At 37.8% G+C, this 14335-nt stretch overlaps 1 protein-coding gene across 6 annotated transcripts; it reads right to left on the reverse strand.

Annotated features, from left to right (window-relative positions):
• Nucleotides 1-8537: 8537 nt before the first annotated feature.
• LOC143880156 (uncharacterized) lies at nt 8538-13267 on the reverse strand. Of its 6 annotated transcripts, none has more exons than XM_077382936.1 (7): nt 13039-13267; nt 12769-12932; nt 12533-12662; nt 11824-11899; nt 11595-11718; nt 9463-9565; nt 8538-8873 (listed from the first exon to the last, which is right to left on the reverse strand). In XM_077382936.1, the coding sequence occupies exons 2-6, from the start codon at nt 12800-12802 to the stop codon at nt 9516-9518; spliced, it is 414 nt and encodes a 137-aa protein (XP_077239051.1). In that variant the 5' UTR covers nt 12803-12932; nt 13039-13267; the 3' UTR covers nt 8538-8873; nt 9463-9515. The 6 variants fall into 6 exon arrangements, 5 of the variants coding, with proteins under 5 accessions (XP_077239051.1, XP_077239050.1, XP_077239053.1 ...); XM_077382935.1 differs by having other exon boundaries at nt 9446-9565; nt 13039-13266; XM_077382938.1 differs by having other exon boundaries at nt 10608-11718; nt 13039-13259.
• Between the last annotated feature and the right edge of the window lie 1068 nt (nt 13268-14335).

Below are 14335 nucleotides of genomic sequence, written 5' to 3' on the forward strand. Positions count from 1 at the left end.
AGTAGGACTCGTTGATGTGGGACCCGCTGTTGTGGGACCCGCTGCGGGACCCGCTGTTGTGGGACCCGTTGATGTGGGACCCGCTGGGACCCGCTGATGTGGGACCCGCTGATGTGGGACCCGCTGATGTGGGACCCGCTGATGTGGGACCCACTGTTGTGGGACCCGTTGTGGGACCCGCTGTTGTGGGACCCGCTGTGACCCGCTGGGACCCGCTGTGGGACCTACTGATGTGGGACCCGCGGATGTGGGACCCGCTGTGGGACCTACTGCTGTGAGACCTACTGATGTGGGACCCGCTGTGGGACCCGCGGATGTGGGACCCCCTGTGGGACCCGCTTGTGGGACCCGCTGTGGGACCCGCGGATGTGGGACCCGCAGATGTGGGACCCTCTGTGGGACCCGCTGTGGGACCTACCGCTGTGGGACCCGCTGTGGGACCCGCGGATGTGGGACCCGCAGATGTGGGACCCTCTGTGGGACCCGCTTTGGGACCCGCTGTGGGACCCGCTGTGGGACCCGCTGTGGGACCCGTGTGTGTAGTGCAAAGAATGAATAATTAAAAAATAATAAAAAATAAAATAAAATAAAAATAAAAAAAAAATGAACTTACGCCACAAGAGATCCAGGAAGGTGTTGACAGAGTCGTGCTTGTGTGGGGCCCGCTGATGTGGGACCCGCTGATGTGGGACCCGCTGGAGGTGGGGCCCGCTGGAGGTGGGGTGGAGGAGATGTGGATGCCGGTGGAGCTCCGGTGGTTGGTTGGGAGGATGTCGGAGAAGGTGGCCGGAATCCGGTTGGGTTGCCGGAGGAGAAGAGGTGGTGGTCTGTGGTGGATGGAGGGTCGGATGATGGTGGTGGTGATCGGTGGATGGCCGGTCGGAAATGGGTTTGGCCTCGCCGGATTCCGGCTGGGTTGCCGGAGGAGAAGACTCTCTCTCTCTCTCTCTCTCTCTACAGATCTCTCCTCTCTCTCTCTCTCTCTCTCTCTCTCTCTCCCCTCTGCAGATCTCTCTCTCCTCTTTCTCTTTTTTTCTCTGGTTTTTCCTTTCTTTTCTTCCTCTCGTTTTTCTTTTTTCTGTGTTGTTTTTTTTTTCTCTTCCCCCCCTCTGGTTTCTCCTCGCGAGAGAGAAGAAAACCATCATGAGTCATCATGAGGGGGAGAGAAAGTGAGAGTGGTTGTCCCCCTCATGTCCCCCATTTTCTTAATTTTTTTTTTTTTTTTTTTTAAAAAAATAAAATAAAAAATCATTACATGCATAGGATACCAAAAGAAAACAAAAAACATAATCATTGCTTACAAATTTTAAAAATCAAAAGAAAATGATGATGTCCCCTTTCTTCTTTCTTTGAATATAATCGGATCCCACATCAACGGGTCCCACACAAACGGGTCCCACAGAGGGTTTTGCACAAAATGGGAAGGGTTTAGGGCACGGTCAAAATGGGGTGTCTACAGGGGGCAGTATGTTAGGGGTAAAATCGGTATACACGGTACCGACCCTCAAAACTATCCTCCAATACTCTTCCAGACCAATTCAAACGCCACAAGCAACACTCGTTGCCAACCAAAGCACCTATAACCTTTCCCCTTTGTTCGACATCGAATATCAAGGGAAGTCAGATACGATCGGAGGAATCTTGCCGTTAAGCGGCCAATCCGGATAACCGTTACGCACAAGGCGCTACCTTCAAATTCAAAACATCCCGCCTAGGCCACCTCCCAAGATCTCCGTCCAGAATCATTATAAATCATATCTCCACAATCTTATTCTCCAGCCATCACGCTCCACGTAAGCTAAATTAAAGATATGATTGATATCTCCAAGATTGTGGGTCTCCTGCCCTATAAAAAGGGGGCTACGCACTCAACCAAAGGCAGTTCGAAATCACTTCTCCTTCTCCTTCTTCCTTTTTGGTCTGGTAACTTGTCTTTGCCCTTCCCCCCTATCCACCGTTCATTGTCTGTGATTGCCTATCTCTGACTTGAGTGTCGAAGTGGCCATCCGGAGCCACAACTCCGGGCCCACTGACGCTTTCTCTGTGAGCGCAGGATTACAGGTTCTGCGAAGCTAGTTCGTGCAGTCAGATTTCAGGCGTCATCACATGTATATTAGGTGATCTTGGAGAAGGAGTTGGAATTCGCATGAAGGATTTGATTAACAAAAATTGTGGCACGTACCTTGTTCTTCTATATAATTGTTTTCTTGCATGCAAATAGTTATTTGTGAGCCATGTTAGTGAATCAAAATCCATGTTTCATAACTGATATATTATGGTTTATTGAAAGCATCTTTTAGCACGATTTAAATATGTTAAACCATGGATCAAGAATTGCATTGTTGTTGTATTCTTGGTGCATGCAAATCTCAAGTCGTATATATATTTTGTAACATGACTGTTTACAGGGGCGGAGCCAGGAATTTACACTTGTGGGGCGGACTAATTTATACTTTGCCTGCAATGGTCATTGGGGGGCCGTGGCCATATCTCCGTTGAAAATCAGTTTTTTCGAGGATGATCCAAACCGTCCATGTGCTTAAAAAATAATCTCCACACGATGATCCCAACCTTCTGATCTATAAAGGTTTCCATAATATTCAATTTCTCTGTAGATAGAAGGGTTACAATCATCCTATGGAAATGTCTTTAGGGGTACAAAATATTTGCCTTGTGGCCCATCTAATGAACGGTTTAGATTATCCTATGGTGTGAGCCGTACCTTACTTTTTGAAAAGTTCTGGTCCATCAAAAAGTACTGGACTATGGGGGTTTACACCTCATAAAATCTCAAATGTTTTTCTTGGTAAAGTGAAAAAAGAGGGCTGCTACTAAACCGAGAGAGGAACCGAACAAATCCCTCCGCAAGGGTAGTTTTGCTATTTTTACGAAACAAAAGGCCAAAAAGAAGAAATGATTGCTAACAAACGTCCAACAAAATTAACCCTAAAATGTCAAGGTGAGGTAAGTTTGTAATTTAATGCAAACACAGGGGCATTTTGAACTTCATAGAGAGTAAAACTGAAATTTTGAGTTTACCACGTGCCCATGAATAAGTACATTTTATAAATTTTATAAAGCATAGGTTATGGTTAGAGATTTTTTCTTGCTAAAGGCAAGTTTTTCGGCAAAAATCTAGGGCCCCCACCTGGATCCACCATTGAATAAAAGAGATTTAGCAAATCTTTGAGGGGTTGTGGCCCCCCTTACGCTATATGTGCCTCTGCCGCTGAGTGTTTATGTTCCATGGAACTATTGTGGGTCCAATGGGACCTATTTGGTGCTATATACACAGAACCCTAGCATAGCTATGATTATCATATCCCGTCCTTAACCAATGGGTGGATGAAAATGGTGCGTAGTCATGAAAGACCAGTCTTAGACTCAATCAATAGGGTCTGGGAAATTGGAATTTATAACCTCATCTAGTAGGGGCTGTTAAACTAGACTTGTAATCTTTGCCAGTAGGGGCTTTGAAACTTGGCTGTGACTACGTGGGGCTGATTGATAAACTGTTGTCAGTAGGGGATGCGAAGTTGGTGTTTTGTTCTCAGCCAGTCGCTATTGGAGGTGGTCATGGCCATAGCTATAACTAGTAGATTATGGATTGTTGTATATTTTGTATCATGAAAGATAGTCGTTATTTCCAAATTGTATTCAAAGTTACTCTCATGTTTTAACCATGATACAATGCATGTTTCCAAAGTAACTGTTGAATTCACTTAAATGCTTATGTTCATAATTTTGTCATTGTGTACTTGATTCATCTTTTATACAGACCTTGATTACGTATTGGGTGTTATCTCATTCCACCTTATCTTACATTTTTTACAAATATTGAAGAGTAGATGTAAAGGACTCGCGGGAATTGGGTGAGAAAGGATTGGCTTCGTTAGGGACTTTATTATTATTGGTAGATATTCATTTCTCTACTTAGTAAAGAACTTATTTATATACTTAGTTGTTATCCCAAGGGTTCCCCATGGGTTCGCTTAATCACCTTGTTTTGATGATTAACAAATGCAAATTGATTAGTCTTTTATGGACTAATTGTTTGCCTTGAGTGTTGTGCTATAGACAGGAAATTCACAGGTGAATCTGTGCTAGCACACACCATTAATGGCCTACGCTTGAAGATGATCCAAACCCGTGTCAAAGGAGCTAGAGCATACAAAGGATCAATCATACCTTGGAGGATCAACCAAGGAGAAGCTCAACATTAGTCATCTCAAAGCATTGAACAAACAAAGGAAGATCAATGAAGGCCAAAGCTAGTAGATCAACAACTTGTCAAGGAGCTTGAACCAACTTGAAGGAGTAATCCATGCAAGAGACCAAGACTTGAAGATGAGCTTTAAAGTTGAAGATGTGAGTAATGAGTCTTGTATTAGATTGTATAATTTAATCCCACTTAGGTATCTCATGTTGAGGAATAATCAAGTCACTAATAAGGTCCCAAACAATATTGGAATATAAGAAAAAGACCCGTGGACCAAAGCCCTAGTGCCATAGATAGCTTAGAATTGCAAAAGATTCAAATCGGCAAACTTAGCACTTAAATTTTGAGATCAGGGCATAAATCCTATCATAACTGATTGTAAACATTTCTAAATATTTTTAAAAATATTTTTAATAGAAATATCTCATCGTTTCCGTTCAAATCAAGTATAAAAACGTAAAAATCCGATGAGAAACGAGTGAGATATGAATTTTACAAAACCGGATCTGAAATTTGGGAAATGTCAAAAATGCCCTGAAATAGATCCGTTAGGAAGTTGCCCAGAATTACAGAATTGCCCTTGTAAAGGCTAATTTTGGATTTTCTCTATATATATGGGTTCCCTAAGCATGTGAACTCATCTCTCTCATTCTTAAACTTGTTGTAAACATATTAGAGAGTGGAAAACACCATTGTGCCTCAATTTGGGAATATCTAAAGGGATTAGACCTAGGCTTATCTTTGTAATTATCTTTGAGAGACTCTTGGGAGCTTTACATTGTATCAAGACTTTAAGAGGCTAAAGAGTGTGCTTCCATCTTCTTCTTCATTGTAAACTTGGCAACAAAGGGCGCCGTATTTATGACCCTTGGAGCTTGGACGCTCGGATTGTGCAAGGGAAAGGAACGCCGTATTTAAGTTCCTTGGAAGATAGTGGATTCCTTAAGGAGACAAAACTTGACAAGAGTGGAGTAGGTTTTGGGGTTAAGACCGAACTACTATAAATCTTCGTGTCTCTTGTGTGGTATTTATCTCTCTCACCCTCACTCTTATTTGTGCTTGCATTTATACACTTAGAATTGAGTGACTAGTTAGCATTGGTAGTTAACTTGCTTATCTAGTACCTTGCTAATTAGCCAATTTAAACTTGTTAATTAAGTTTGCATGAACCTTCAACCAAGTGTTTGATAAAAGGCCTAAAAGAAACCATTCACCTAATTCATTTATCTTGTTGTGGGATTTACAATCTTTAATCAACCACCAAGTATTTTGATAGAAAGATTAAAAAGAGAATAATCAACTAGGGTTTTCAAAAGCCATCTAACAAGTGTTTGACAAAAGGTCTAAGAGAGGATATTCATTTAAGATTTTGAAACTAATCTTACAAAAGTTTTTAAAGAGGACAATTTTTTTTAAAGACATCCAATTCACCCCCCTCTTGGGTTGCCTAGTAGGATTTCACTTGGTATTAGAGCTAAAAGCATTTATATAGATTTTTGAACTTTCAAATTTCTTCAAGAGAAAAGATCTATATTGGCAACCTAATGGAACCAACTATGGATCTTGGTCGATCCATATGAGGTCTTATCTAAAGAGTCTAGATAAAGACTTGCTTAAATCAATTGAAAATGGCTTTGTTTTAAATTCTAAATCTAAGAGAATTAGTGATTATGATAAAAGATTATTTTCTCTTAACTCAAAAGCCATGATTTCCTTATGTTGCTCTTTGCCCTCACATCTATTTGAAAAAGTTTCTTCATGCAAAAATGCTAAAGAAATTTGGATTTCATTAGAAAACAATTTCAAAGAAAACAATTGATTGATGGCTCTTGAAAATCAAAATGAAGAAAATGGTGATTTAAGTGATGATGAGTTAGATGGTTTTGTGCTTCATACCTTCTTCCCAGTCCACCCATCGAGTGTATTTATTTCTATTCTTTTTATGACTAAGGGGGGGTGTCCGGAGGAAGAAAAGGGGGCAATATACCATTTCCCACGGGTTGAACTGCACTGTATTTTGAGCTGAAAAGGGTCTTACCCAACCCTAACCCAACCGAGATAGCATTCCCTAAATGCTAACCCGATGAGACCCGACCCAACCCTAACCCAACTGAAACAAGAAATGAAGACAATGTATAGAAATGCAAAAAAAATAAAATTGACGATCGAAGCTAAGACGAAAGATCCAATTGGTTATTAAAAAAAAAAAAAAAACTATAGAAATTTGGAGGAAATGGGAATGTAATAGAAAAAAATGGGTGGAAGAGTTTGGAAAGATCCAATTGGAATCATTTATGTTTTCCTGTGAGGATGATGGAAATATAAAAAATTTCTCGCTAAATCATGGAAAAAAATTTTTAAGTTTGGAAAGGAAAATTTTACTTTTTACCTATGATAATATCCCTCTAAATTAACCGAAATCATTCCATTTATCTCTAAATCATGGAAATAAAAAAAATCAATTATTGGTTAATTAAAATATTTATAATTTTTAGGAAGTGTTTTTTTCAAATTTATTTTCATAAGAAACATCCTTCTAAATTGTGGAAAGAAAAAATTTTCCAAAAAAAGTTTTTCCATCACAAATGTTTTTCTTGCAATCTAAACAGGGGTGGAAAGTTTGGGAAAGAAAAAAATTCTAAAATTTGGTACTCTTTTTGCACACAATATAACATAAGTTGAACCACCCCTATTCACATATATTAGATAAAGGGACATTCAATTGAGAAAAAACATCACTCAAAATTCATCCTAATGTAATCATTTTCCTTTGAAATGTGGAAAGAACAAAATTTTCCAAGAAAATATTTTCATCCAAAATGTTTCTTTAGAAATCCAAAACGAGATACTAATTTCCCCAAAACCATTTGTGCTTTAGTATTTTAGAGGAATTATAATTTTCCCCAAGACAATTTTCCATGAGAAATGTTGTTCTTGCAATCTAAACAGAGCTGGAAAATGGTTTTCGGGAATTGATGTCCGTACTCCTTCGGGAATTGATGTCCGTACTCCCTCGCTTTAACAGTGGCACTCCGATCTCTATTTTACACTTACAAAATTAGGCTACTGATATTGGCACTACCATATTTTAATAATTGCACAAACTCAACTTGTCTTTTATTTTTTAATAAGCTTCTGATAGCTTTTCAGGAAATGTAATAACATTTGACATCTGTTCAAATAATTAAAGACAAAATGAGTTACTGTGATTATTAAAATGTTTTAGCGCCAATATCAGTGGCCCAAAATTAATATGCTTTTTCTTATGGAAGAGAAGAACTCAACTACCCCAAATGAAGACAGACCAGGGAGTAAATATTTTTTTTTTTATGGAAGAGAAGAACTCAACTACGCAAAATGAAGACGTCTGAGGGAGTAAATATTAGTTAAATCTTTTGGGACTGGAGCGAGGGAAGATTAGGTCCGTTGATTTAGTGGGCCACTGTAAATCTAACACATAGTCCCGACCACGATAGGATGATCCTAAATTATCGATTAATATATAAATAAGTGATATCTAGGGCTTGTCAACAAAATTTCAACCATGGACTGATTAGAGCTTTGATCTTGTAGTTAAGATCTTGTGGTGGATCATCAGATCAAATCATCCAATGTGTAAATAGGGATCATGGCCGTGCAAATTAATCTAGATTGCCTTTGTCTTTCTGATTGAAGTAGTCGTCAATTTCCAAAGTAAAAAATTAGGTTGTCACTTTCCAAAGTAAAAAATTAGGTTGATAAAGACACCATTAAAATTTGGCATGACACCCATTTCAATCTGTCTTTTTTTTGGAATGATGATATCATTAGAAAAAATGGAGCGAGATGGTCTTGGTAAAACAACAAAAGAAAACAAAAGGAAGAAACCATAACACAAAGCAAATATCTCTAATTAAATCCAAATAAATTATTCCTTTTGATGCAAGATAAATATCTCGATAGAGAGCCAGGGGTGGAGAGAGAGAGTAAAAGACAAAAAAAAAAAAGGAAAAAGCAACGTATAGAGAGAGAGAGAGCTATGTGTCTATCTGAGAAAAAGTATAGGAGAGAAAATTTAGGGGTGGCACAAAATGTAATTATTAATACTGGCATGTAATGTTCACAAAAAAAGAAAAGAAATTCCTTTTTCCTCTAGCTATAAAAAAGAAAAGAAATTCCTTTTTCCTCTAGCTATGTAGTAGTACTAGTAAGACACCCGTGCGATGCACGAGGCAAGTTTAAAAAATATTCTTAAAGACTTTTAAAAATAGATGCATTCTTAAAAAATGTATGAGGATAAATGTTTAGCTGCTAATTGAACTTATGTAGCCAAACTGAGTTTAGTGAAATTGTTATATGTATTATTTTTTCTTTCAACAAAGATATCATTAACAAATGTATCAGACATGCAACACACACACAAAAAAATTCATCCAACATTCAATGCAAAATCTGATTTCATACAACAAAATTTTCATCTAGCATTTGGTACAAAACCCAATGTCATAATGTGCCAGCCAAGGAGCTGAGTACTTTTGCGAAGGATTACTTCCGGTGTTTTGCAATGTGGAGGGTGCATACCCCATGTTAATTGCAGCCCATATCTCGTCACATGTCAGCAGCCAAATGTCGAGGCCTGTTTGGGCTAGTAATTCAAGAAGAAGTAATTCAAAACCTGCAGAAAAAGTCTATTAATCACAATGCGAAAGATCAGACACTATGAATGCATAGAATGATGAGTAGAGTCCTTATGTTTATCAACCCAATGGACTTGCAGAAAAGGTTTAAAACACTGATATTTTCTTCAACCAAAAACTCCAAAGACTCCCTATTTGGATTGCAGGAAAAACTTTTGTAATAGAAAACCTTCCGAGCCATGCACAGACTACACAAAATACAAAAAGATACTAATATTGAATATTATAGAACAATCCCAATGACCTCAACATCCAAGTTTAGAAAGCAATTCCAAAGAAACACAACATGGCAACTCCAATTTTAGAATCAGTACGTCAACCATAATTCCATTATCCGGGGAATAGATGTGATAAAAACCTAATACTGGCAACAAAAATATTTAAATGAGAGAGAGAGAGAGAAATTCAACACGCCACGCCCTTAATCTCCTGACATTATTCATTATTCAATAGAGCATATGAAAACAAAAAAATACATTCTGCATAAGCATAAACTTAAAAAAATGAAAACTCTCTTGGCAATGAACCTACAATTATATATCTACATTACCCTTCAAGAATCTTCACCTCTTCTATGAGGAAAAATATTTTGGTCCTCCAATTCCTAATGTTGCCTTGAATTATCTATTCAAAGTCGTGAACAGTATGCGATCCTTCAATAATGCAAAAGCTGCCAATACAAAAAATAATAAATGAAAAATATCAAGTGGGGGGAACTCTTAACTGTATTAAACACTATTGTAATTGGGTATTGACAGCTGTTATTGAATCATACTGGACTTCTAATAGTTAATTTGAAAAGTATAATAGAAAGGGTGGATTGCCATTACCAAAACAACAGAGTTTGAATATCATTTCCTGAATCAATAGTTTCCATGTAGGTTTCTAATTGATGGGGAACATGACTGAAGTTTATGTGGAGTTCTAAGTTCGGTTTGGTAAAAGAATCAATGTAAGCAATAATTAATGCAACAAAATTTTAAGGAATGAGATATCATTTTTTTTAATGGAAGGCATGAGATACATGGGCCATTGTTTTTTTCCTTTGCAACCCAAACATGGCCCATTTAATGAGGATTTTTTCTTGCACTGCAGGCCATAGATGTTTTTATAGGTGATAATGAAAATGGCATTTCTGCAGGTGAAATCCTAGATTTTCATAGAATAAGGGAAACCCCTCAAGGAAAGAAACCCAAAGAATAAATCTTGGGTAAATATGGAAAAGCCCCACAGAAAGGAAGAAATATGGAAGTAATCATAAATTCATAAAAAAAAAATCAGATTATGCATGTACTACGGAATTTCAATTGCAATATCTGTAATTAGAATTAAAAGATATTTAAAATATAACTTTCTCCCTAAAAATCAAAACTCAATATTACAATTCGATTGAATCAATTTTTTCATGGGTTTCTTCAATACTTATAGGTTATGAGTTAAACGGGTAGCTTTCTGAGAACTGATCAACGTAAATTCAAGAAATTCATCACGTGAAGCCAATCAAGATCAACAAATTGGAAAAAGATAGCATATCCAACCAAATAATCCAGTATTTCCATAAAAAGCCTTTTCCGTACCTATTTAAAAAATAGCATGTCAATGTTTTTTTTGCTAATCATTCCAATATAATTACCTATTTTTTCATAAAAGTATAAAATGATGCAGTAGAAAGTATTTACTAAAATGCAGGACTCTTCACAGGTGCTAGTTACCTTAGTTCTACAATCTGCTGCTGCTATTAAACCAAAGGCAATGCATCCATTTCAGTGGTTTGACTCCTAAGCTCTAGTAAACAAAATTCTTCAAGTAGCTGGTTCAGGCCATGAAAGAAAAAAAGTTGCCATGATCATGCATTATTCTAGAAACCAAGGGGCTGTTTGGATACGCGGATTTTAGATTCCATGTTTTAGTTTGAAAACAGTGTAAAGGAGGGTTCATGATCAAGCTTTTGTATGCTGTCCTGACAGCATTTCTTGGATTTGAAGTAAGAAACCAGGTTTTAGAATTCTCTTCTGCATCTTGAGATTTCTAAAGCCTGGGAACATTGGATGATCTACTATGTTGTTGCTGACGGGAAAAAGGGCGGGAAATCAGAAAACGACGGCAGGTCCGCTTCTTCTCTTGCCTCTCATCTACAATTTTGAAGAAATCCCGGATTCTAAAATCGGCATACCCAAACGGCCCCTGAGATGAATTGTTGGCTACAAAGCAGTCGCAATAAAATTATGAAACATTACCTCTACATGAACTACTCAAATATGATTTCATAGTCAATTTATTTTGTTAAACAGGTTATCATGTCACCAAACCCAAGAGGTAGAGGAAATTTTTCCATTTAAAAAGAACAAAAAATCAAGAAAATAAGATGAAATTGATACCACAGAGAGCAATCATCATACATACTGCTATGAACAGTGGGGGTGTTCATCCAAATACACTCTTAGAGAACTATCAAGTTAAATGCTGATTTAAAAAAGCAAGAAGCTCATCAAACTTCAAAAGCAAGAAGTTCATCAGAAAGCAAGAAGTTCATCAAAAGCAAGAAGTTAAGGAAGAACTGTTTTTTGAAGAAGCATGGGGTACACAAACTGAAGCAAGAAGAATCAATTTATAATCTATAAATTTACAATGATGATATCCATCTAAAGAGAAACAATTTATAATGATATCAATCTAATAATCTATAACCCCCTTTTCACCAAGGGGCTGTTGCTTCATAGAAGCAGTTGTGGCGTTGAGGGAGAAATGATTGATCATAGAAATTGGAAAGGACTGGTTAGAAGCTGGAGAAAGGCTACCGCACTTGAGAATTGCCCATAAATGCTGCACAGAAACATCAAAGAATATTATGAGCAAAAGAGAAAAATGAGAGAAAGCGAGATAAAAAAAATGAAAAGAAAAAGAAATTAAAATTTGTAACTTTATTACCTGATGCAAATCCCATGGCCATGATATACTTCCAGCCCATTTGAAGAAACCTCTGTGATTCTTCTCTGATCTTATCCTGCATTGAAGTGAAATCCCAAGTAGATATGAGTGAGATTTGTGGGTGCCACGGATATCCATAATCTTTGTTTTCAAAAGGATTTTTTAAACTGATCTCTTGCAAAGTTTTTTAACTATGGACCAAAATCCTTTATATAGATATCACAGTTCCAAGTAATATAGGTTTGATTGCAGTCCCATCTCTTCCCTAAGGCTTATACACGTAGTCATGGTTGTTGAAACAGTATGCCCAATCCGGTTTTGAGCGGATTGTATGAATGGATTATGTTTTTTCTGAAACAGATAGTATTCCACTTGGAACTTTAAGATTAAGAATCTGTAGTACCCAGAATTAAGAGATCAGAAAGGATTGTTTAGAATAGGGAACCGGTTCAATCTCATTTCCAAATGGGCTAATAAAGACAATTTGGAAGCCATTAAGCCAGATTGATATAAATCTATCATAACCAATATTTGCTTGGACACACCCGTAATAGATAAAAACAAAAAAAATACTTAAAACAGGAAAACCTAGATTGAAAAGTCAAGCATCCAAGAAACAGAGAGCTAATTTGATAACCTCTTTCAGCTAACTATGTTTGGCAACATTTAATCAAGATTCAACCATAAATATATACGAAGATTTAATAACCTCACTATGTGTGGTGATTGACTGTATATCCTGATGGGGAGATCAATAGTTTTCTCAGGAATAACTCGAAAAAAGAAAAAGCTTTGTAGTTCTCTCCTTCTCATTGCAATCATGATCCTGGTAGGTATTTCTGATTCAAAATAAAATAACCATAATCAATTAGCACAGTCTAACCGTAAGAGCCAGAAAAATGTCTGAGTCATCACCAAATGGCTAAGAAACAGTAAACAAATTACTATCGATCGGTGTTGCTTTACATGTCTCAGTCATGGGTGGCTCCCCAAAGAATCCGAAGAAATCATCACCAAGTCCCGCCGGAAACTCAAAACTCCTTGGGACTCCACAGCCTCCCACCTCAGTACTGATCAGAAATGCCGCATTTCCATGGATCGCTAAGGACCTGATTTTTCAGAGAAAAAGGATGGGATGAGAAAGGGCGAAAGGGAGAAAACAAAATCTGAGAAGAAGAAGAAAGGGGAAAATCACGAATAAGAAGGGGAAAGTACCTTCGATTCTTGGATCCGTGAAAGCAGAGCAGGCTTGAGCTCGAGGAGAGAGAGAGAGAGAGAGAGAGAGAGTCTAGACTTTTAGCCGAGATTTTGTTGCGGAAATTGGTCAAAATTCATTTTCCATTTGTCTAGACTTTTTTCCCGGCATTATTTCCTACTTTTTTCATTTTTCTTCCCATTTTTTTTTTTTTTAGACCTTTTAAAGCATAAAATATATTTAAGGGGGAATGAGAAGCCGACGTGTCCTGAAACAGTGAAACTCCCTTTCCTCCTTTTATATATATATACACACAGAGGAAAGTGTTGGTGAGCTTAAGCGCCCCAATCACATGGGTCCCACATTTTCTGTGGTGATCCAAACCATTCATTTGCAAGGCCCTATCATAGATAGGATGTGTACCAAAAATCAGCTCCTATCATGTGATTGGGCAAGCTAGCTCACCATAAGTTTGGTGAGCTTAAGCTCACCAACAATTTCCTCATATTGTGGGTCCAATGGGACCTCTTTGGTGTTATATACACGGAACCCTAGCATAGCTATGATTATCGTATCCCGTCCTTAACCAATGGGTGGATGAAAATGGCGCATAGTCATGAAAGACCAATCTTAGACTCAACCAATAGGGTCTGGAAACTGGAATTTATAACCTCACCTCGTAGAGGCTGTGAAACTAGACATTTAATCTTTGCCAGTTGAGGCTGTGAAACTAGACATTTGGCCAAAAGCCATTACTCTCGTCATAGAAATGTGTTTTTTTTTTCCGGGCACAACCTAATTAAGTTGTTAACCATCAAATGGATGGTTTGGATCACCATATGGTGTGGGCGGAACCTTACTTTTTTTTGTTTTTTTTCAAAAAATATGGAAAATTTTATAAAATCTCAAAACGAGTAGTAGAAAAATAAATAGATCAGAGGGCTAGGATCACCCTGTGGAAATGATTTTTGGGGCACAACCTAATCACTGTGGCGATCCAAACGGTCCATTTTAGTATAGATTTTTGAGGGTTTCTAAGGCTCTGTTCATTTTGGATTTGAGAACTGATTTTAAGTCCAATACTGACTATTGGAGTCTAATTTTCAGCTTCAGACCCAATCAATTCTCAAAATCCAAAATGAATGCAAAAATTAGACGGAAGTGACATTTTTGGCCCTCTTCTTCCCGAGTCCACTCGTCGAGTGTATTTATGTCTATTATTTTTTTTACTAAGAGGGGTGGGCGGAGGAAGAAAAGGGGGCGAATATACAACTTCCCACGGGTTGAACTGCACTGTGTTTTGAGCGGAGACCCCAC

The sequence above is a fragment of the Tasmannia lanceolata genome, unplaced genomic scaffold (genome assembly GCF_043159265.1).
Source record: "Tasmannia lanceolata isolate RefF3 unplaced genomic scaffold, GAP_Taslan_0.1 ptg000006l, whole genome shotgun sequence".
Classification (NCBI taxonomy): domain Eukaryota; kingdom Viridiplantae; phylum Streptophyta; class Magnoliopsida; order Canellales; family Winteraceae; genus Tasmannia; species Tasmannia lanceolata.

What these genes read in the sequence shown, in the direction of transcription:
- LOC143880156 (XM_077382936.1), bottom strand. Translation starts at nt 12,802, where the DNA reads ATGACTGAGACATGTAAAGCAACACCGATCGATA. An exon ending in CAATCACCACACATAGTGAG is followed by an intron (nt 11,900 to 12,532) that starts GTTATTAAATCT and finishes ACTTCAATGCAG; the next exon opens with GATAAGATCAGAGAAGAATC. An exon ending in GGCCATGGGATTTGCATCAG is followed by an intron (nt 11,719 to 11,823) that starts GTAATAAAGTTA and finishes GTTTCTGTGCAG; the next exon opens with CATTTATGGGCAATTCTCAA.